We start from the raw sequence: 23902 nt of genomic DNA, 5'->3' as shown, positions 1-23902 counted from the left end.
GGAAAGAATTAAGAGACCACTGCAAAACAATGTTTATAGGCTATACGTTTGTGTTTCAGTAAAAATAACTTTTGTTTTATTGTGTACAACATTTCTCTGACGTACAAATAAAATATTCTCATTTAAATCTGGAATTTAAGACGCACCGGAATATAAGACGATCTTTTTTGGGGGGTATCGCAGAGGGAACATGGTTTTCTATAGCTATGTATTAATAGAAAAAGTTATTTCAATTTAGTTTAATTTAAAACACATTCAAAACTACGGAAGAGGATTAGGGCCACTGGAAAAAAGAAATTAAGGTCAAATAATTTTATTTTTTTTCTGAGAAAAAGAATTCTGACTTTAATCTCAGAATTCCGACTTTAATCTCAGAATTCTGACTTTAATCTCAGAATTCCGACTTTAATCTCAGAATCCTGACTTTTTTCTCAGAATTCCGACTTTAATCTCAGAATCCTGACTTTTTTCTCAGAATTCTGTCTTTAATCTCAGAATCCTGACTTTAATCTCAGAATTCCGACTTTAATCTCAGAATCCTGACTTTTTTCTCAGAATTCCAACTTTTTTTCTCAGAAAAAAAAAATAATTTTATTGGACCTTAATTTTTTTTTTTTTCCCAGTGGCCCTAATCCTCTTCCATACAAAACACACCAGTTACAGCCTACTGTCTGTTTTCACCGTAGCTGAGCTCGGCCTACGGTAATGTTGATTGTTGTGAGGGTGGCGGCTGCACTGGCGATCAGAACGGTGCATGTCCGCGATGAAGCGTTAGCAGCAATCACGTTAGTTACAAAGTTAGTTACAAAACAGCACTGCGGGATATTGTAAATAGGAGTCAGTTTAATGTGCAGATGTAACGTCGCAACTTAACAACCGGAGAGCACCATCGTCTGGGTAAAATACCACAACACATAACATACGTCTCTCTGGATTTTATACTTTATACTCCACTTTTTAGATGGAAAAGAAATGATTAAAAGTGCATTTTATACACATATTTTTTCTTATACGCATCTTTTATTTGCAGAAAATGACGACTGGTTAAGAGAGCTCAGAGTTAACAGAATACTAATGTTTTCACTCAGGAAGAATTCAGAGGTCAATGTTTGGTGGAATAACCTGGTTTTTAATCACAGCGTTCGTGCATCTCTGCATGCTCTCCACCAGTCTGTCTCAGTGCTGTTGGGTGACGTTCGGCCGCTCTCGGAGCAGCTCGGCTTTGTAACCGTCCATCTTCCTCTTGGTCACATTCAGGAGGTTTTCAGCGGGGTTCACATCTGGGTTGGGCCAGCCACGACATGAAGAGAGAGAGGCTGATTTAAGGAACATCTGGAGTGGTCTTTTAATTTTTTCCCGGAGCTTTGCGTTTTATTTTGAAGGAGCCTGACGTTTCGTTATCAACACAAAATGTAAAATGTACAGTCAGAATTCCTTCTGCAGACGAACATCAGGGCAATTTTGTTCTTACTTTTGTGCATTTTGGGAATCAGGTCTGACTTATTTGTTCTTCTACCTGCACGAAAACTGTAAGAGAAACTTTATTTATGCAAGCAAAGTAAAATATCTCTGCCGGGCTCTAATCCTCTCTGTATACTTCTCTATGAATATGGACAATATTTCTGTTGCTGATTGTTAATTTCTCTTTATTTCCCGGCAGAGTAAATGTAAAATTGATAAGCCTGAATATCAGCGCTGTTGCAAAGCGCCACCTTTATTTGTAGCCTGACAGTTGAGGTTAAATTTCCCAGCAAGCTCTCAACAGAAGTGTTGAATACAAAAGAGATGATGAAATATTTAGCAAAAAAGAATAAAGCCTCATACTGTTTGTTTTGTTTGCTATCAACAAAGATTCATTTGTTAAGATGCTTTTTCTTTCTTTGACAATCCATCCAGGAATTCAAAACCCTCCAGGGAGACAAAGAAGTGACAAATACAGAGCGACCTTTGACCCCTCTTAGGAGAGACAACGCGCAGCTGAGAGAATAAATGAATCAAAAGCGAGAGAACAGAGAGCCAACATATAATTATTAATAAAAACCAAAAGCTTTCATCTTTGTTTAATGCTCAATACAATCGCACAATCTTGTTTAAAAGCAACAACAAACTCAAGGTCAGGCGATATTGTGCTAAGCGGTGTGCTTCAGCGGTGTTCCTATGACTACAGCCCGGCAGTGTCAGGCGGCACAAAGCGCCGCTGCCTCTCCTGCAGGTTTGCTTAATGAAAAACCACTCTGACCCTCACACCCGCTCTGCATCTCGTCCCGACAGGTCCCGAAGGTGCCAACCTGTTCATCTACCACCTGCCCCAGGAGTTTGGAGACCAGGACATACTGCAGATGTTCATGCCTTTCGGAAACGTGGTCTCTGCCAAAGTCTTCATCGACAAACAGACGAACCTTAGCAAGTGCTTCGGTACGGCAGCAGTGCAGGTGTCAGTGTGTGATTCCAACGAGGGAAACACACACTGAAGTTTTCTTTTCCCAGTTCAGGGGCTGGATCCTCTGAAGGACGCCCACAATGTCGGGTCCTTCAGAGGAGATTAAAGCCTTTTCTATGTCATATGGGGAATATTGTAAAAAGCATTCACTGAAAGGTTGAAGTCCTAATTACAACTAGAAATCTCTACAGATATATTGGTATGAAACAATTTGGAACTAGCTGAATATTCAAGCAGGGATTCAACTAAATTGTGTTTTGAAATTTTGCACATCTCCACCAAAAAATCCCATACGATGTGAACATGGCAGGAGACTTCCTGGCAGAAATATTGATGAATTCAGGCGCTCTTCATCGCCTAATTTAAGTAAAAACATTTCCAACTTTATCACAGAGAAGCTGCCCTCAAATAGACACTGATAACTTTAAAACTGGCATGGCTGTAAGCAGTGTTGGGTAACGTTAACTTGTTACGTTACTGCGTTACCTCCTGAGAAAAGTAACGCGTTAGATTACTTTTGCGTCACTAAAAATGAAACCCCCTCTGCCTCTCATTCCACGTGTGTTATATTGTCAGGACGGTGTGTAGCCTGCTGTACGTCTACCTTTGAACGTATCGACTCGTTTATGGCCCATAATTTGTAACTCTGCACCCTAATAACAGGAATGACAGACATTTACAGTTTAACAGTCTGACAGTTGTTTCCATGACAACAATACAACACGGGCTCTTAGTCCCACCAGTGTTGTGTAGCTGTGTTTAGCTGCAGATGCTTCGAGCTCTTCACAGCTGACGAGCACTTCTCCTCCAGACACAGCTTACATTTCACCGTCACGTTGTTCTCGTCCCTTTCGAATAATGTGAATATTTCCACAAAGTAAACGCTGTCCTCCCTGACAGCTAGCTAGCTGAATTAGCTAGCTACACATGCGCACTGACACGGCTGTGTTTACCTTCTGCTGGTACGCAGCTACCTGCCAAGAAGGAGGAGAGAAACAGAAACAGAGCTTCAGGGAGTTTCTGTTTCTGTTTCGACCAAAGGAAATGAGAAATAGCTTTTTATTTTCCGGTAACAGATAAAGTCACTAAATAACGCATTACTTGACAGAAGTAACACATTGCGTTACTCTAAAGGTCTCTTTAGACAGGGGGCGACACTCTGGCTGCGTACCCGCTTGGATCTCGGAGTCTCACTGCGCTCCTCATGTGGATAGATAAGCACACAAAGTAAATGCCAGGCGCTCTAACGCGTGGTAACCATGGAAACGGCTTATGTGCACCACTGTATCCCTGCCGGTACAAGTAGTATAGTTGTAACTTACCAACTAATGTAACGAATAGCCTCGCTTAAGTTAAAGCTAACCTTACATTACCTGATACATCCAGTCTTGCGCTGTTGCTCTGCCATGCAAAGGCCCTCCGGTTTAAGTCCCGGTAACTGTTGCGGTTATATCTCCAGGAACTCACATACAGCAAGGATCTGTCTCTCATCCATTGTGATTTTTGTCGTTACTGCTGCGCATGGGCGAGCGTGTGCGTGAGACGAGCACGGCCGCTACAATTTCACAGGATTGCGCCCGCTTGTCGCTCCAGCTGTCAGATCGCCTGCTCCTCCCTTCCTGCCCGCTCGCCTCTCATTGAAAATGAATGACGAGGCGCGTCATTCCCCCCCTGTCTGAAAAGACCTTACTTTGTAACGCATTACCCCCAACACTGGCTGTACCTAGAAAGAACCTCCTGGCATGTTTGTTTGAGTGGCTTCTTTGGTGGTATTAAATTCTGTAACACTTTGCTTCTAAACAGGAAGTCAAATAGCACTAATTATTTTCTGAAATTCTACAAAACATTGCCAACATAGCTCACTGTAGAAAGTCTTTTGGCCAGTACACACCAAATTAGCTGCAGACATGTAACATTTGCCTGCAGCAAAGTATTTAATTGAAGATTCCAGTGAAACAGAAATATCTACTTTGGTTTAAACGGCTCTGTTAGATTTTTCAACTTGTAATTTACAACATAATTCCTCTAGACTCCTCCTGTCTTCGGCCATTGTTTCTATCTTCTCCAGAATGAGTACAAAATGAGACAAATCTTTTCAGTAAGCTTTGCAGCACATTATAAATTACAGGTCTCATCATGTGCCAAATTCCCACTATGTTTTCCATCATTGGTTCCTGATATTTCCAGACTTTTAAGCATGCTTTAAATGCTCCAGGAAACAAATTAGGTGGTGAGATATTGAAGGACTTACTGCTTGTGGTGACAGAGGTTTTATTTCTCCGCCACATTTATGGCAGCCGTTAAAATTGGACAGGCCTTATTGACTAATGGGATCCGTCGCAGAACTGGGACGACAAGCGACTCCTTTCCACTTTGTTATACCTGATGTACAAAGAAAATGGAGCACAAAGAGGTTTAGATTCAGGGTGAAATGTGTGCATAGATTTTGTATCTGCATAGCATTTGTCCTTGTTGACAACAGAACCTAAATATAATGCATCTCCATCCCTCATGTAGCGACGGAGGGAAACAAAAATAAATCAAGCATGGATCCGAGCAGAGCGGTACACAGACAGACAGCAGCGATACTTGTCAGACTGCGGGGATGGATGTGAGACAAGCGAGACGAGGAGTTTACTGTCAGTTTTCGAGGTTGCGGATATTACAGGGGGAAGTGAAGTGTGCACAAAGAAACAGTAAAACACAGTATAACCTCGCTGTCTGATCCACAACCTTTATTTGACATTCTGACCCACTCTGGCCTTTATCAAGCTGTTGGTTCAAATGTTGCTATGATATTTCTCGGAGCAGATATTCTGGTTTTGATATATCTTTTAGCATCGGACTCCTGATGCTCCAAAATGCAAGTGTCCCTATTTGTTTTACAAAGCTTTAATTCTTTTATTATTATGTTGATGCACAAACCCAGTTCCCCCTTAAGGAGTCATTAAAGTTTAATCTTTTCTTATTGTGTACCGGGGGTGTATTTTAATGTAGATGTAAATGTAATCTCGAGACACAGAAACATAATGAGAGTGCCTCGCATAGTACTTTAACATCAGTTTATTATTACATCTTAATTTGAAGAAAGTGTATTTGCTGTAAATAAACAAGACCATTCGAGTAGAAGCTTCGGATATGGAGGGAATCTGCAGCACTGGTCGGTAGCAAACACAAAGAGGAAAGGCATGGAAGTTTGGTTTTACAGGAAACAATGAGGATTATAAGACATGTGGCCTTAATGATTAAGATTCCAACAGTTTATGACCGTTTTCTTACCTCAGAAATTTAGCATTAGTGAACACAGCCTAGCTATTCCTGCTCACATTTCCTTGCTAGCTAACACATTAACAACTTTTAAAATCTTGCTCTTTTCTCTTGCTGTTTTCCTTTTTAGTTTGTCCTTTAAGAAACACTAGAATCTATAAACCTTACCTCAGAAATGGAACATTAGCGAACAGGCTAGTAAAGACAGCCTAGCTATACTTGCTCACATTTCCTTGCTAGTTATGTTAGCTAACACGTTACCAACTTTTAGAATCTTGCTCCTTCTCTTTTTAGTTAAGTACCTGCTCCTTTAAAAAAAACAATAGCATCTATTAAAGTGTTTTTCTTACCTCAGAAATCGAGCATTAGTGAACATAGGCTAGTAAAGACAGGGTTGCTATACTTGCTCACATTTCTTTTGCTAGCTAACACATTAACAACTTTAAGAATCTTGCTTCTTTCGCCATTTCTCTTTTTAGTTAAGGACCTGGTCCTTAAATAAAACGCTAGAATCTAAAATAGTGTTAGCTAGAAATGGCTATCTCAGGGTTTGAGCTAGCTTGATGAGTTATCTCGGAAGTTGTAGCCTCAAAAAAATTCTAAGCTAACTCTTAATCTACGGCCAGCAAGAATATCAAAGTCTGTGAAGATAATGGATTGTCACATTGGTTTCGCTCAGGCAACTTAACATTGGTTAAACTTGTGTTGATTTCAAGACCGTTAGCGCTATTGTTAGCATCAGATTTCAGAACTCCTTTTTATCAAGTTAAATCGATTGTAATATTGCTAGTTCTGAATTTAAATAAGGTGTAGCATAGCTGCCTGCGATAATAGCTTTGCAACCATTGGGCCAGCAGTTTTCTCACACAAGTAGCTCTTCTAGCTGTCTAGCACTTAAAGAAAGGCAAACTTTGATTTGAGTACTTGTCATTCAGAGCACAGTAGTGCTTGATTAGCCCGCCCATTGGTAACTAACATAGCTAGCTAGCTTGTAATCTCTTGTCAACCAGCCTGTTACATGTACTGGGTCTAACACTTTAGAACTCTTTTACCAAACCAGGCTTCATTACTTCGGCAGTAATCAAATGTGTTAAGTGTCTGTTCCTGTCGCAAGTTTAATGCCAACCATCCTCTTTTCTCTGGTGTCCCCGCAGGCTTCGTCAGCTACGACAATCCAGTGTCGGCACAGGCAGCCATCCAGGCCATGAACGGCTTCCAGATCGGCATGAAGCGGCTGAAGGTGCAGCTGAAGCGCTCCAAGAACGACAGCAAACCGTACTGATCTTAGCACTAGGGTCTATCTGCTCCCCATGTTAGCACTGCTAGGGTAAGTCCCCCCCCTCAAAGAAAAAAAAAATGAAAGAAAAAAAAAAAACAGCAAACCGAGCCACGACCTCTTTACACAGGGACTGGGGGGAGGTTGGGGGGGTTGATGGGTGGGACGGGAGGGATGTGGGAGGGAGGGGGAGACGACCTACAACCACCCTGAGGGAGACACACACGCCTTGTTTTTTCTTTTTTTTTTCTTGCTTTTTTGAAGATTTTTATGTTAGCTTTAAAGTATTATTATTTATTACAATTATTTTTTCTTTTACACACATGAACGCTTCCATTACCGCCATTACTTTGTGCAATTTATTTTTTTTTTACAATGGAAGGAAGTAGCTATCTTGGGTAGCTTTTTTAAAAAAAAAACTTTGCTTAAAATTTAGTATTTTTTTCTCAGTGATTATTTATACATTTTTGAGGACTAGTTACAGTCAGAACCGAGGTAAAGACAAAGGAGCCATGATAATTTTTCTTTCTTTCTCTCTCTCTTCGTGAACCTGAGGCCTGGCGAAGGGTTCCATTTTTTTTATTTTTTGACGCGCATGCAGATATGCACATTCGACCTTTGACCTCCGCGGTGTTGGTTGCAGGCCGCCGCTGCTTCTCCAAAACCCCTCTATGCCTGCTGGCAACCCGGGAGCAAAGGCTGCAAAACGTTAGTGGCCTCTTTACATTACAGTCAGTGGCAACATCAGCCTGCTGTTACCGTTACAGTCCACCACCGCAAGAAGACAAAAAAACGAACACACACTCCAGCTACGTCTTATTATTTATGTGAAAATATAAAAAGATTTTTTATTTCTCAGAAAAAAAAATAATTAGTAACTACTTTTCTGGGTCAGATCACATTGGTCTTTGTCGTGAAAGGGATATTACAGCATGTAGAGCATTTTTCAAAACAACATCCAGAATTTGAAGGCTATAATAATAATTCTAATAATAAATAAAAGAGTTTATGGGTTTAAGGTGGTTACTGAAAATACTTGATGTTTGTTGAAAGATTTAAAAAAAATAATTCAAAGTACAGAGAGCCACAGGCCTGTAAATTTTATTTGTAAAAAAAGCAGTTCTATTTTTATACAACATTTTTACTGCCTCAGATGAAAAAAAAAGGATTTTATTTATTGCCTATCGTTAAGTTATTGGACTCCTATAAAGTATACAGCATCATTAAAGTAGACCCTTTGTGGAGAAGTCTCGTGGAAATTGGGTTCTCCGGTGTTTTTTCATGTTTTTTCAGTGCAGAAACCACAATCACAACACACCTCCGCCACCATTAGAACCGCACCTTCCCCTCCTCTTCCTCCTCCCATGTGTCATTTATTCATTCACACACACATTAATCTGTGCTGTTCATCTGTTCATCCATCTCTCTCTTTTTACCTCTCTCTCCCTCTCTCCATCCGTAGTGGGACTACTTTTTCACTCTTCCCTTTTTTTTCTCTCCGCGTTTTTTATTTTATTTAAGTTTTTTGTTTTGAGTGTTTTCCGTTTTTTGTTTGTCCGTAGCTCCGCCCACCCTTTCCAAAGATTTAAAAAAAAAGAAAAGAAATTAGTAGACCCCCACCTTTCAAAATAAAAGAAAAAAACAATTTTCTCCCAAATGACAACATCCATCTGGGATCTGATGGATTAAGCTTTGGGTGCTCTCTGTTTTTTGTGAATGAATGAACGAACGACTGAGCGTGTGTTTTTGCCTGTTAATATAGAACTATAACACAATATCATTTTAAAAAATGACAAAAATCAAAGCTAAAAAATTTGCCAATGAAATCAGTGAGTGGTGTTGCTGTTCTGCATTGTTGTTGTTTGTTTGTTGATGTTTGTTGTTGTTGTTTCTCCTGATTTTTTACACAAAAATGCTGTAGTGGTGTGGTGCTCTCTGGCTCTCTGTGTGTAACTCTCTCCTCTCCCCTGTTTTTTCTTTCCCCCTTTTAGAACAACCTCATCTCCATGCCTGTTAGCTCATCGTTTGCCTAGCATGTCTCCGTGGCGTCCCCCCTCCCCCTTCAAAAAAAAAAACACAAAAAACTTTAAACAAAAAATCCCCACCAAAAAAAAAAAGTGTCATCGTCCTCCCCGTCATTGTTTTTTCTGATGTCTTTTCCGAGCTCACCTGATCATAACCTGGTTCTCCTCCTCCTCCTCCGCTGCCTACTGACCTTTGAACTTTTTTGGATAATTTTTTTTTTTTGGTTGCTTTTTTTTATGTTTTTTTTTTTGTTTTTGTTTTTTTGCATGTGACCTCATTTGGATCCGGGAGGGTTTTCAGGGAGGCGACATACAAAGGGGAGGGGGCGGGTAGAAAATGAATCAATGTGAAAAAGATATAAAGCTGCATTCATATGAAAAACAAAAAAAGACTGAGATTTTTATGGAAAAACACGTTTCCTTTTTTTGGAGAAAAAAAACAACAACCTGTGGCAAAGTGATTTCCATTCAGTATGTTTTCTTGCATTTTTTTTTCCTTCTTCTTTATGTCAGTTTTCTTTTCTTCTTCATTTAAAGTAAACTTGAAAGTTCACCACAGGAATTGGCGCGTCATCTTGCTTCTGGCGCCGACGAGAAAAAAAACACACAAAGAGCGCGCGCGGTCCAGAAGCAGTCCGCGCCAGTTTCTCTGAGAAATAAGACTACTTCCAAACAGTTTTGAGTAAAAAACTGTCTGATCAATATTAGACTCTCTCTCAGAGCTCTCCAATGGTTTTTACATTTTTCAGGCAGTGTAAAGTTTTTTGATAAGGCCATTTTAAGTGGCTCTGTTTCTCATTCAAAGTCTATATATAGAACCACTTTTTTCTAGAGTAGTTTAAAGGTAAAAATAAAAAAGACATTTGCCCTGTTTGGGTGGGAGAAATGCTACCTACTTGTGTCACCTTTTGCTGAACTGACTCACAGATAGACAATCCGTGGTTTAAATGCACATGATGAAATGACCTATATTTTCTACTGTTTAAATGTATAGAGGAAAAAAAAAGTACTAAGATACCTGTAACCTGCGTTAACGTCGGTGCTTCTCGTGAGTTTAGTTGTGGTTTCATCACAAGTCTAACGGTCTTAAATGTTCTCATGTTTTTCAAGAGAAGACTAAAAAATCAGTTTACTTGAACAATAGACAAAGCCTTTCATATTACTATAATAGTTACTTTGTTGTTTTATTTCTTTTATTTTCTTCTTTTTTTAAGGAGTCCCTATTTGCTAAATTTCTTGTTGGTTAATTAGCTATATAAAATTCCTAAAAATATATATAAATATAAATATATCTATATATATATAATGTCAGCTTGTGAAGCATCAATGTCATTATTATTTTATTTCTCTCGTGGGAAACAATATTTAGATGTGTTTTGTTGTTCAGCAAAATGTCTTATAACGAAAAAAAGACAAGATCAGTGGAGTTTAGTGCCAAATTCTGAAGGTACTTCCTGCCTAGCGCGTCAGTGTATTTCTTGTGAAATTATTTGATAACATGGGTATTTTATTATAAGTGTTTTGTATGGATCCCTCATATTTAAAATATAGATTTAAAAAAGAGTTTGTTAACTTGCTATTCTGTGGTCTTGTTGCCTGAAAAATGTCATGTTTGCTTTTTTTCTTTGTAAAGATGTAAAAGAAAAAACAGAAAAAAAAGTGCCCATGTGTCATATATATATCTATATACACACACACACGGACACAGACACACACACATTCTCGTGCAGACCTCACAGTTTTTACTTTCTTGTTGTGCATGAGAGCCCCTGAGTGTGAAAAGCCTCCGCAGCAAACCGCTACCGCCCGCCCAGCGTGCACACACACACTTTAAACAGATATTTTTAGCCATTGTACAGCCGTTTTACTCATCAAAGCCTTACCACAAATCTTTGCACTCCTCTTCTCTCTCTATTAGTATCTCGCGCACGCAGACACAAACACAGACATCAGGCTTCAGCATGTATTGTTCTGATTGTTTTCCTCGCACGCTGTCGCGCTCCTCAGCAACGAAAAAATTGAGGTGAGAGTCATACGCGAAGCCTTATTTCTCCAAAATCCTCTTATCCCTTTTGTTGAGTTGCAGCCGGCGCCGTTTGTCTCAGACGTGCGAGGATCATTACTTTTTGTGTATCACCTCAGACGAGCGTGCTTTTCTTTCATGATGTAAGCACAGGGCAAGACTCGCTCGTACGAGCCTCGATCTTTTGAGGAACAAAAAAAAAAGCACACGAGATAGTGGAGAAGAAGAAACAGAGAGAGGCGGGACGTCCCGGAGCAAGTTTTTACTCGTTTGGTTTTTGAACTTATCCTTTGATTTTTAAGTGGTTGTAAGACTTCTCCATATGTGAGTCTTATATGTGGTGTAATGGGCCAAAATCATGTTTAGATGCCAAAGTGTGTTGATGACATTCTCATAGTCGAGCCGTTTACATGGCACAGTGTTGTCAGTCTATTCAACTGCCCCCGAAACCCCCTCCCTGAAAGCCTAGTTTACGCTCTGCAAAAAAAAAAAGGCAGCATTATTTTCTACAGAAGCTCACCAGTCGCCTTAAACAGGGAGCGTTGAACCAGTATTATAAGAGTAGAAGATGTTGTCAGTCAGTCAGTGATGTGTGCCAAGTCTAGGTTCACTTTCGTGTACAGTTAACCTCCCATTTGTCGAAGTCTGGGTTTCGCTCTTCCGCCATTTTGTCCAGAGCAGAGAGAGGCTGAAATGGCCGTTATTTTGTCCTCGCAGCGGTGAAGGATGGAGGAGAGGAAAACGAGGCTCCTCCGTCTGCTTGTTGTCTCCCAGGCTAACCCGGGTTATTAGAAACAGGGCTATGTGGAGAGACGTCTTATTGGAATAGCGACGGGGGAAATAAAGCGCTTGTTGGCTGCAGAGGAAGGGGTCACGTCCGCAGGTCCACACAGGCAAAACAACAGCCGCAGCCGAGATGAAGGCAATACAGCTTTCATTATCCTCTCAAAGACCAAACCCAATACCAAACTTTACAAACAGATCTCATGGAGGGAGGCGAGCAGACTTTTTTTTTTACTAAAATGCAGTATACACATGAGCAGTGCCACAAACAGCCATAACTACCTGTAAGAAAGCTGGACAAGAAGAGTCCCAGTTCAATCAGTGTTAATGGACCAGTTTTTCTGACCAGCGCGTGTGCAGTGTTGAAACCTTTGAGACTACGAATGCACATTTCACATCGTCACCTCTCTGTCGCACAATTTACATGACTTTCATCGTTAATCCTGTGCTGTTCAAGTCGACACCAAGCGCAGCCCCTTAGCTTTCAACTCCTCAAATATGGCAGCTCGGTCTGTAGCCTAATGCACCAAAATATGACAATTTAGGTAGCCCTCTTGGGTCATTTCTTGTCGCTGTCGGCCTCTATAAGACTGACAAAAGAAAACCAGGCTGAAAGATTGACTTCCGGGAGGACATTTTTCCTACTACTAATGTATGTACAGGATAAGATCAGCAAAGACAGATGTCCATAGGGGCAACAAAATCGACAAAAAAAATCCCTCATCACGTTTCGTAACATACGTGAACTACATTACTTTATGTTGTGTAACATTCGTAAGATACGTAACTAACATACATATTCAAGTCGTAATCCAACGCCAAATTGAAGCCCCAACCACGACCTTATTCCTAAACAAAACCACGTAGTTAAGGTGCCTAAACTTAGCCTAGCTGCAAAAGTTTGGAAACCTTTACCATGTGTTTTATTTTGAAAGTCTAACCAAATGTGACCTATTTATTATCGCTGCTTTAACAGGTTAATTTTGAAAGTCAAACCGGATTTTGCATTTCTATAACCGCTCGCATAACATCAGAGCCCGACACGTGTAAAACTAGCTAGAGGGTTACCCACGTAGTCACATTTTGAAGCGTTGGGCCACAAAATTAGCAAGAGGGTTACCTACGTAGTCACACTTTGAAGTGTTGGGGCCACAAAATTAGCAAGAGGGTGACCTACGTAGTGACATTTTGAAGCGTAGGGCAACAAAACTAGCTAGAGGCTTACAGACGTAGTCACATTATGAAGCGTTGGGCCACAAAACTAGCAAGAGTGTTACCCATGTAGTCACAGTTTGAAGTGTAGGGCCACAAATAGCAAGAGGTTTACCTACGTAGTCACATTTTGAAGCGTAGGGCAACAAAACTAGCTAGAGGCTTACCGACGTAGTCACATTTTGAAGCGTAGGGCCACAAAAAGCTAGAGGTTTACCTACGTAGTCACATTTTGAAGCGTTGGGCCACTGACGGTGCTGTCGTATTTGAGTTGGAAGTTGGAACGTGTTGCCAAGCACGCTACCTTGTACGGCTGTCTGTGAGACTTTTTAACTGTCCCAAAAAGTATGTTGTAAATTGCCAAATCTCACCGAGTTGCACACAGCCTGACGTTGCACAGTCGAGTGCGAGGCATCTTGTCTTTGTTTCAATGTCGAAGCACAAGAGGGTCGTAGAAACCGTGTTTCTGTCGAGCGGCTCACCTCAGGGGCTGTCATGGCCGATGCTCGTTGTAATCTTTCTATCTTGTCACTGTTCACTTCTCTGTTCTCCTTCTTTCTTAATTATCTTAAGTGCTATTTATCAAACAATGAAATCTGAAAGGAAAAAAAAATTGAACTTGTCGTTTCTTTGCATTATGGCTTATGTCAAAGTTTAATGAGGAAAAATGTTTTGTGTGTTCTCTCTTTCCGTGCCGTAAAAAAAAGCTTGTTGTCTGTAGAAATTATTCAATTTTTTTTGTTGTTTTTTGGTTTCTTTTAATTCTCAAAAAGGTTTTCAGTAGTTTATTGTCTTGAGAGAAGCCAAAGTCAATGCATTTCAGTGGATCCTGTAAGCGTGATGTATGTTTGTTTGACAACACTTCGAAATCTGTCACTGGATGGGATTTAAAAAGTACAAAAAATGCAGGCTTTCCTATTTCTACAACTGATTGTACTTATGCATTTTGTACCAGTGGAATTTTTTATACTGGAGATTAAAGGATACAACAAAAAAATCTTAGAAAAAAAGCTGTCTGGCCTGGTGGTGTGGCCTGACCCTGACTGGTCCCCGAGTATGATTTCTAGCTGGCATCAAGGAAGTTGGCTTTTGATATAAGATTTTCTAGAAGATCTTTGGCTTTATTTCTTTCACTTCTTTTTCCTCACTTGAGTGTTGTTCTTTCTTTCTTTCGTTCTTTCTTTGTTTTTTTCCGAAAAACGGAGGGTAGGTGAGTGTCAGATCTTTCATTTTTTGCTTTTTAAATAGTTCTAGCGAGTTTGTCTATACAACAGCGGTAAGTTTCATTTGACTTCTGTATTGTGCCGTCTACACGATAAGACAATTATAGAAAAAGAAGGAATAGAAATATTTAGTCACCTTCAGTGGATTAATGTATTAGTTTAATAAAGAGATCAACTAATTAGAAATTTTTGCTTTTAGCTGTTTAGATTTTTCCGGTTTCTCTGTCCTTCTCTGTGAACTAACTGTGTAGCTGAAGCAGTCAGAATTATTTTTGTAAACGTATGTTCTTGTGTGATGCAGTTTTTTGCTTCTGTCTCCTATATTAAACCATTTTTCCTAATACTTGTCTCTCTCTGTGTTGTTATGTTCCAGTGGCTGTCTGATGTTGTACTGTTTCACAACCTCTCCCTGCCATTTTCTCTCTCTCTTTCTCTCTCCTTCATAGTCTCTCTCATTCTATCTTTTCCCCCTCGTGTTCACATTTTTTGTTTTTACCACATAGTAAAGTTGACTCCATCCCCAGTGACAACTCACTATGCTGTTGTTCTCACTAAACATAGTAAATATACATCGAAGTGTTTGTATGTATATTACTGTGTAGCCCAAGTCGCTGCGTGACAGTCGAAAAATAAGTCGCCCCCAAAAAACGGCCATCCTGGGAATTTTAACCAAAAAGAATCATGCTAGCTAGAATTTTTTCAGCTTAAAAGAAAAGTTTATTACGTTTATTTGTGTTCTTATTGAGATTAAAGTTTGTTCCAGGAAGTATAGCAGCAAAATTCACCTGCACGTTTCTGCAAAATATGTGGTTATTGAAGATTGGTGACGAGAATCTACATGTAGGGCTAGTCGGTAGCTTAGCAGGCTAAACTAGCTTGCTACGTAGAATCAAGAAACATGAATGTATTTTCTTCTTAGCTTAATTAAAGGAACAGTTTGACATTTTGGGAAATGAACCTATTTGTGTTTTGGTAGATATTTAGGGACGGCCATACAAATATTAATAATACAGGGAATCACAAACTGTTTTTGTAAGCTTGGTTATGAAGGAATTACATGTAGGGCTAGTAGGTAACAGGTTACAGCTAGCTTGGAAAATGCTAACTGAGAAGTTGGTAACCTACTGTATCTGGTGAGCTAACCAACAATAACAAGCTAGCTAGCTAGGATTATATTCGCAATGTCTTTCAATTTTAACCTATGTGTCATAAAATCCTCTTTTGTTGGAGTTTATAACGCAACCGAGGAGATTAGTTAAAGTTAAAGGTTAAATATAGCTTGGTGATAGCCTACATAAGTTTCCAAAGGAAAGGCTCGCAACTTGGTGTAAAGCCAGAGCTTTAAATTTTGCAGAAATTTTGAATTGTGTGTATAATAAAAAAGACATTTGTTAATCATTATTTTAACAAGTGTTGATAGATGAATATTGTTTACTTTAGTCAAAGCTAGGCTAGCTAGTTTTACTGTTTCCCCCTTCTCAAATCTGGATGCTAGCTGTAGCTGGACGCTAGCTGTATCTTTATGATCACCTACAGACATGACAGTGGTATCAATCTTCTTTCTTTACTCTTGGCAAGAATGCAATTTAAAACATTTCCCAAAATGTTAGATTCTACTATTATTCATTCTGTATGATTAAGAGAGCTTTCTTTAGTCCCTTTAAGCTAGCTGGTTTCAGTTTAAACGTGCTCTCACTGCTGCCACGGTTACATCTTAGCTCACACCAGAATTGGTTCTTTTAAACAAGAGGGCCGACTCTGATCAGGGAACGTCTAACTGTTCCCTGATCAGGGAACCGGCCCCACGCTGTCCTCCTTCCTGTGCTGTCCGCTGTCCTGGGCGAGGCCTGTCCACTGTATGTCCACTTTGTGTCCGATCCACTACCGTATACTGTCTCACCGTCACAACTGCATCCCCAGTACAGAGAGAGGAAAGAGAAGTCAAAGGTCAAAGTTTTCACCTTTCATTCACGGATATCAAAGAGGGTTTGACTTGTGATTGAATACAAAGAGGTGCTTTTGCTTCAGACATTGAAGGTTACTGCATAGGCAATATTTTTCTAAGAGATTGAGGTGTTCAAAAATGGGAAGATTTGGACAATACTGGCTGCTTTTGAAGAAATGAAGACAGATTTTCAATATTGGTTTAATAAATCTGCAGATTCCCTCACGTTAAACCCAAAAGCTGCAACCTGCAAAGCTCGACGTTTTTCAATTTTACTGCTTCGTTCTACAAATATCCACTATTCTGTGCATTATGTACTCTTGGGCACATTATAGCATCTTTCCCTTTCATCACTGCACCAGTCCACCAAGTCTGTTATTAAATATTGATTGTTAGGGTTCAGGCAAGGCATACAATAAAGTGCCCTCAGTCTGTGGATCCTACCCATGGATAGATAATATTAAGGCTCTATTATCGTCCATGTGTGGCCTGTAATTTAAGAGCATGTCTGCAGATCAGGATTTTATTTTTTCCTCGTTTTTCTCTTTTTGTCTTTCTCTTTTGTAGAATCACTTTTATAACGTGAAAGCAGCCAGTAAGGGAAGGTGTTTGCAGGTAATTTTTAATGATGGTTGTACACACACACACACACACATAAAGAAAAGCCTTAAAGGTTCATGGGTCCAACCGTGGAAAAAAGGTGTTTGAAGATGACCTCTTCATCAGCTGATGCCCAGGAGGCGCCGTGATTCAAGGTAAGGTCCACACAGTCGGACAAAAACGCTCCAAATAAACGAGCTCTACAAGTGCGGGTGTTTGAAGGACGACTTCGCCAATGGCAGCACTTAGTTCTTTCATTTTGACCGTTTTTTAAGATTTCAAGGATTCAGTAACGTTTTTTATATTCTTCTCAGAGCTGAAAGGCCTTTGATTCAGCATTTAGGCCATGCGACATCACAGTGCTGCTTCTTAGAAGGTTTCATTCACATGAAATACTACAAAGAACAAAACACGGCAGAGAGACTGAAGGTTCAACCCAATGAAAACGGAGCTTGGGAGATCGTTATTTGCATGTTCCTGTTTAAATTGATCTAAAACCATAATAGTTGGAGCAAAACTTGCATTAGTCACAACTTGTGAGGCGTTAAGGAACATTTTATACATATTTCTACCTTCAGAATTGGTATGCATGACAATTTTGGGTGTTTCTTCTGCAAAATTTGATGAAAAAACGTTGTAGTTGTGGATTATTTAGGGCACAAATTAAATCCTTTTTTGGATTTATCATAAGTTGTTGACTTGCATAAATATTTAGCTCCAAATACTCTAAGATAGCTCTACATTTCTGCTTTTTAAAATTTTATTTAAAGGTTTTATTTGCACAAAAATTTGAGGAATCATTTGCCAAAGCCTCCAAAAATATTGCAAAACACGGTGATATTATCAATACCACAGGTTCTATTAAAAATATACAATACCACAACCTTAAATCATCCAAATAATATGTATATGTGTGATTATAAATTCAAAATATAAACTTAAACGTGTCCAGTTAGCCTTTAAAGACGCCACAGAAATGTTTCTTTGGCTTCTTTTCATCTCGTTTCTCGGAGCTGAAAAACCTAAAAACACCATCATGAAGCCTCTGAGCTGCTTTGAATGAGTAACACATGAATAAATCCCACAATCAATAAGAGACTATTTATAGTGAGGAGACAGGAGTGATAGTGGATCAATAGACCAAACACAAGACATTGTTTGCAGAGGAAAATAAAGGGAGTCACGCTCAATGAAACAGCAGAACAATGGAGACGTGTTTGGAGAGTGCTGTAAGTAGTTCAGCTCGTATTCTGCAGCCGTTTTGGATGCAGGTAAAATATAGCAGATTAATGCATTATGCAGTTTATCAGCGGGCTATTTGTTACCAAACTGTGAATTTCTTTTGAAGATACAAGAAGCTGTTAAACCACCAAATCTCAGAGCTAGTCTATTATTCACGCCTTCACACGAGGTAGAAAAAGAAAAAAGGAGAGACGTGCCGCAGGAGAGCGCACGTACAGTAACGCATCAGTCTTCAATCTGTCGCGTTCCCGACGGAAACGCGGAGGCTTCCTTCCTGCGAGGAGCGAGACGGGATGCGCTGCGAGATGCAGAGAAGCAGAGAGAGTGGGCTGGTGAACGGTAAACCGGTCAGAACGCAGAGAGAGGATGAGAGGAGGCTAACGGAGATTAGTTAGATTAACGAGCAGGAACAAGATGGAGCTACCTCAGAGGGGTCAAAGGTCAAAGTAGTTTTGCTGAGTGTCAAAACAGTAATTTTTGCAGGATGATCTAGCTCAGGAGGAAAGAAAGGAGCAGTGTCTCCTGCTCGAAACAACATCAAGGCCAGAACAAAGACTAAACACACTGAGGTCATGAACAGGATGTGTTTCTTTTCACGTCTGATTCAACTTTTCATACAAGGACACGATTCATTGAGGAGGAAACTGCATTTTTCTACCCAATCTAGAGGAATATATGCAGCAATCAGATATAAAAATGAATGAGAAACGGTGGCTGCCGTGTCTTTACAACGTTGACCTCAGTTTCACTATGAATCATTCAGGATGTTTGGTTTGGAAGGTAAACACTACACGGATAAAGCAGGTAAATTAAATAAGTTAGGTCTCATATTTTTCGTTGTGTCTTTGTAAAAATAGCATGTGAGGTACAAGAGTGAAAGGAAAACTATGAAATGCAACAACATGACCATGAAAAGTCTCTTTGTTTTTCATCCAGAAAAAAAAAATCATTACATAATTTTTACAACAGAGGAGCGTCACAACAATTCGGTCTCTTTGAAACTGTTTAAACAGGAAGTATATCTTGTGTCTGCAACACAAGAGCCTTTAAGGCAGGTGATGTATGAAGACACAAACACACGACTTCAACACAGAAGATTTGAGTTCAAGTTTACAGGGTTCATTTTGGCAGCTATTTTAGATTTAGTCATTGTCTTAAGATGAAAATGCTTCTTAGTTTTAGTCCTATTTTAGTCATTCTTACCCTTTATAGTTTTAGTTTTAGCTGACGAAAACTCAAAACATTTTAGTCCAGTTTTATATGAAGCAGAAAGTCAGAGTTAACAGTGTCCACCTTTGTCACACAGTACTCTCTAACTGGTGCTTGAGGCTTTAAAGTATCACAGATTTTGAATTTTATGACATTTTAGTTCTGTCTCGTCTTGTTAACGAAAACAAAACAGACTTGTCGTCAGAGTTTTTATTATCAGATGTATATTTTTAGCTCGTCCACGTCTCGTCTTCCGCATGGAAAAATGATCGTTGATGAACATTTATCGTTAATGAAATTAACACTGCCTGCTAGAGACCAAAAATCTAAGTTGAATGATTTTAACGGACAAAAGTTACCTTTAAAATGTAACGAGACTTATTTTCCCACCTTTATAGTTTACCATATGTATTTTAGCAGAAACCAAATCTTTTTTTTAAGTAGTTTTGGTTCCTAAACGTGACCAAATTGCAACGGGTTTTTTTTGTTAGGTTAAGGTACCAAAATGTTCTTGTTTTTGGCATGTTCAATACATAAACATTGACTTCTGCAATCCAACAGGAAGCCCTAAAAGCTACCCGAACTTGTGCATTTCCTCCATTTATTTCTAATAAGCAAAAATATTTTCCCGTGATAACGAGTAATTACCGGCTGTTTATTTATCTTGTTATCTCGAGATAACCGCGCTGCACCACCATAAACTGAAATTAACTCGTTATCGCGGGAAAATGGAGTAAATAAAATGTATGGATGCATGTCCGCTTAGGGCTTCCGTAAAAGGCTTATCCAAAGAATCACAAGTCATTTTAGAAAGCAAATGTTGAAACGTACACAATTAGATCAACAGTTCAGGAATGTAATATGTGCTTTATCATTTACATCTATTTAAACTTTGAGCTCCAGCAAAACTACTTTTGAACGTCTCTTTGAACCACCTCTCTGCACCACGAAGCAAACAGGCCGAGTGAGAAAGAATAACCAAAATAAAAGCTCTCTTTGGTATGCAGGTAATTAAATTACAGCGTTGATCAAAGGACGGCCGGGGAGAGGGTTTTGTCTTTTCTTTTTTTTTTTTGTCCTTTTTTTGTACATTTTCTCACCATTTCCTTTGCAATCCTTTGAAGAACCGAAGTGACTCATTCCTCCTTTGTTAGACAAAATATTCACTGAATTGTTCTGCTTATGCAATGCTTAAGCTTGTTGGCAGAACACGCAGGAACAAGAAGAATATATATAAAACAAAGTAAGGACTTGCGGCTGGTTAAATGATGTGATGCTGCCATCTTGTGCTCAAAGAGGAAAGTATAATCCTAAAGAATCCACACGTCTGGCTCTTTAAAAGCAAGAATATTATGATTTGACCTGAAAGAGGACGCCACCTGCTTGAGGAAAATGTGTTTGTTATAAAGAGCATGCTCTTTCATGTGTTTATACGGTGCCTTTCAGTCGCCTGTTAGTCCTCATTGATGTTTGGGCGTGCCGGAACTCAGATCAGGCTTTGATCTCCGCCTGATGTGTGTGTGTGTTCTGGTCTGACTACACCCTTTAAACCTTTGAAGGGGCCTTTTTTTCTTCTACAGTTAAGCCTCTACCTGTGAATATGCACCATCATTTTGTACAGCAAGAAAAAAAAACATTAAAATTATGCTGTGATTTTTCTTAAACCTGTGGCAGCACCTGACCTGAGGTGTTGCAGCTGCCAAGATACAATAATTACATACTTTTTCTTTCATGTCCGGCAAGCAACTTGTTTAATATCAAGGAATGGGGACATACAATGTACCTGTTAAAACTTATACATCATTTCGCTGACATTTTTCAAGGTCAAAGGTCATCATTACTGTGACATCATACTGTCGTGGAAAAACACTTTTTACTACTTGATTCTTGTGAATGTGATATCTCAAGAACACCTGTCTGAAATTCCTCAAAATTGGTACAAACATCCGCCTTGACTCAAGGAGAAAATGGTTCAATTTTGGTGGTCAAAGGTCAAAGCTACACCTTGAGGGAACTTAATCACCCATCCAACCATTGTCTATACCGCTAATCCTGTTCACGGTCGCAGGGAAGGTGGATCCCAACTGTCGTTGGGCGAGAGGCGGGGTTACACCTGGACTGATCGCCAGTCAATCACAGGGCTGACACACAGACAGACAACCTTTAATGCTCGGGCAGTTGAGAGTCACCAATGAACCTAACGAGCATGTGTTTGGACTGTGGGAGGAAGCCGGAGTACCCGGAGGGAACCCACGCATGCACGGGGAGAACATGCAGACTCCACACAGAACAGACAATCTCCCCTCATGTGCCTGTTTGTTCTGTCATGACACAGGTCCACTGTGTAGTTTAGGTTGCAGCCATGCCGGCACTAAAGTTAGAGGAACAAACATCGATTGGTTTTAGCTTTGTTTAGATTGCTTTACCCACTTTATCTTCCCTCCAAGGGCCAGTTTGTAGAGTCACCGCCATGTTTGACCTTGCGGCTTTCTTTGAGGGCACCTTTGAGTACGGATGACTTAGTTTTTCATCACACTCCTCCTTTGTGTGTTTCTCTAAGTGTCGCCACACTGTGCGTCGGCGTTGAGCACTTGTAGGTGGAACTGATGTAGAATTTGTTGCACACAGCAGTGCCACAATCACCCGTTTAATAGGCCGTGAAATCAACACTCGCAGCAGGCCGAAGCCAGGCTCCTGTCCTTCTCATCGCCCCCTTAACATGGTCACGTGACACATTAGGATAACAAACAGGCCGAAACGCCATCGGGCGCTAACAAGGTAAGTGGTGCAGGTCTGCAGCTCTGTCAGAGACTGGACTGTAAATATATTACATCACTGCTTCAGGCCTCTGAGGATCATTGACTGATCTGAACGCACATTCAGCTGCTTGTTTGTTTGTGCTCTTCCTCCCGTTTACCTTGTGATTCACAGGAACGTGCGTCCTTGACAACTGACGGACATGTCCAATAAGTGAACACAACATGCTGCAAACGAAGAAATCAATCGCTGACTTGGATTGTGTCTGACATTGTTGGAGAAAGTCGATACTCGGTGTTAAAAAACCTCAGTTTCTCTAAACCAAACTTAACTCAATTTATGAGCATTTTTAGAGCTTCCGATGTTTCCTTTGTTCTGTTAATGTGTTTAAATCTTATTGAATCTCTGGAGGAATTTAGAGCCAGAAACTAGTTATTTCTCCTGCAGATTTCCCACTGCAGGCCTTCATGCTCAATTCCGGGCATTTTGGAGTTCACTGTTCATATCTATTTTAGAATGTGACCCAGGTAAGACATCAATGTGAGAGACACATAAGACACATGTGCAGAAACAACAGTAACTAAAGTTTTCTGTAAAACATGGGTGGCTCTCGGGCAACTTTGGATGTGCATAAACTTTTGTTGACACGGACATCAGTGGCAAAGGCATTAGTCCTTGCCTTATCTGCAACACGTCGGCTGCGGTTTGAGCCTCTAAGTCTTGATTGGATAGATGCATCTCCCCAAATAGCAATTAAACCTGCTGTTTCGCCGTCTCCCCACTGCTGAAAGGAAGTCTTCTTCTTCTTTAGAATCACTCCTGGAAATGTGCGCATTACCACGACAACGCATACCAATTCCAACTTGAGTGTTCAAATTCAAGTCGCATGCAGGCAGGAGCGAATAGAGACTTTTTTTGACTCGGGTGGCCCAACTGACTTATGAAGGGGTAGCATGAAGTATGTGTCCACACACACACACACACACACGCAAATAAATAGCATTTAATGAACCCTTCCTGCTAAGCTGAATTCTTTAAGGACTCAAACAGAAGATGTGTGGTCAGAGTTACTATTTAAATAGTTAATTTTAACACAATCCCGCCTCTGATGAGGCAAATAGCCAATCCTGGTTTAGGATTTTGGAGTGACACTTTGGGGTGGCCAATCAGATTTCAAGGGGGGCCCAGGCCACCCCTCTGGACCCGCCCCTGCATGCAGGTCGCATGTTTTGGATTCCGATTTTGTCCCACATATTTAAGCAGCCCAGTTCCGAATTTAAAAAATGCGACATCATGCAACTTTTTGCTGTTCACACTGATTTGAATCTGATCTGTGTCTCATAGGGGGTAAAACACTGTTAGCTGCAGTATGAATGCAGCCTTTGACAAGTTGATTGTAAACCACACTCTTCACCACACACCTCCTAAAGGCTCTTTCAGGTCAGTGCTTGGATGGTACTTTAAAGGCAGATTTCACTCGCCATGTCTTCCTCCCTTTACGCTGTATTAAAGCTCCTGTGAGGAGTTTTTTTGCTGGTAATGAAACAGACTGAAATGAATCCTGAGTACTCTAAATGAGCTACAAAGGTAAACCAGACCATCAGCGACAACACTGATTATTTCTTTATAGTTATTTTTAATGCCTGAACTGCTGGCGGGGGGGGTAGGTGTCAGATGTAGCGATTAACTGCGCGCTGCCTTCGTTTACATTTTCAAGGGAAAGTATTGAAAGTGATTGATACATATGACTGTTAAAGAAAGCAGGATGAGATTTGTTAAAAACACCACTTAAGCATGTACAGGACAAAGTCAGCAAGAGATAAGAGGTTGGCTTTGTCCACAGGGGGCGCCAAAATCAACACAAACCTATAGTTCCTCACAGCAGCTTTAATTAATTATTC

The 23902-nt window shown here is 40.1% G+C and overlaps 1 protein-coding gene across 13 annotated transcripts in view; it reads left to right on the top strand.

Annotated features, from left to right (window-relative positions):
• Positions 1–14589, top strand: part of celf2 (cugbp, Elav-like family member 2) — a 226730-nt gene extending 212141 nt beyond the window's left edge. For all 13 annotated transcript variants that reach the window (XM_069670725.1, XM_069670727.1, XM_069670726.1 and 10 more), the window contains 3 exons: positions 2272–2415; positions 6862–7691; positions 8975–14589. In XM_069670725.1, coding sequence (XP_069526826.1) covers positions 2272–2415; positions 6862–6989 — 272 coding nt within the window. In that variant the 3' untranslated portion in view covers positions 6990–7691; positions 8975–14589. The remainder of the gene's footprint in view (positions 1–2271; positions 2416–6861; positions 7692–8974) is intronic.
• The last annotated feature ends 9313 nt before the right edge of the window (positions 14590–23902 follow it).

The sequence above is a fragment of the Semicossyphus pulcher genome, unplaced genomic scaffold (assembly GCF_022749685.1).
Source record: "Semicossyphus pulcher isolate SPU_LCO1_2020_fin unplaced genomic scaffold, fSemPul1.0.p SCAF_20, whole genome shotgun sequence".
Classification (NCBI taxonomy): Eukaryota; Metazoa; Chordata; class Actinopteri; order Labriformes; family Labridae; genus Semicossyphus; species Semicossyphus pulcher.
Note: the sequence above shows the minus strand (reverse complement) of the source record. Positions and strands in the feature narration are given on the sequence as shown.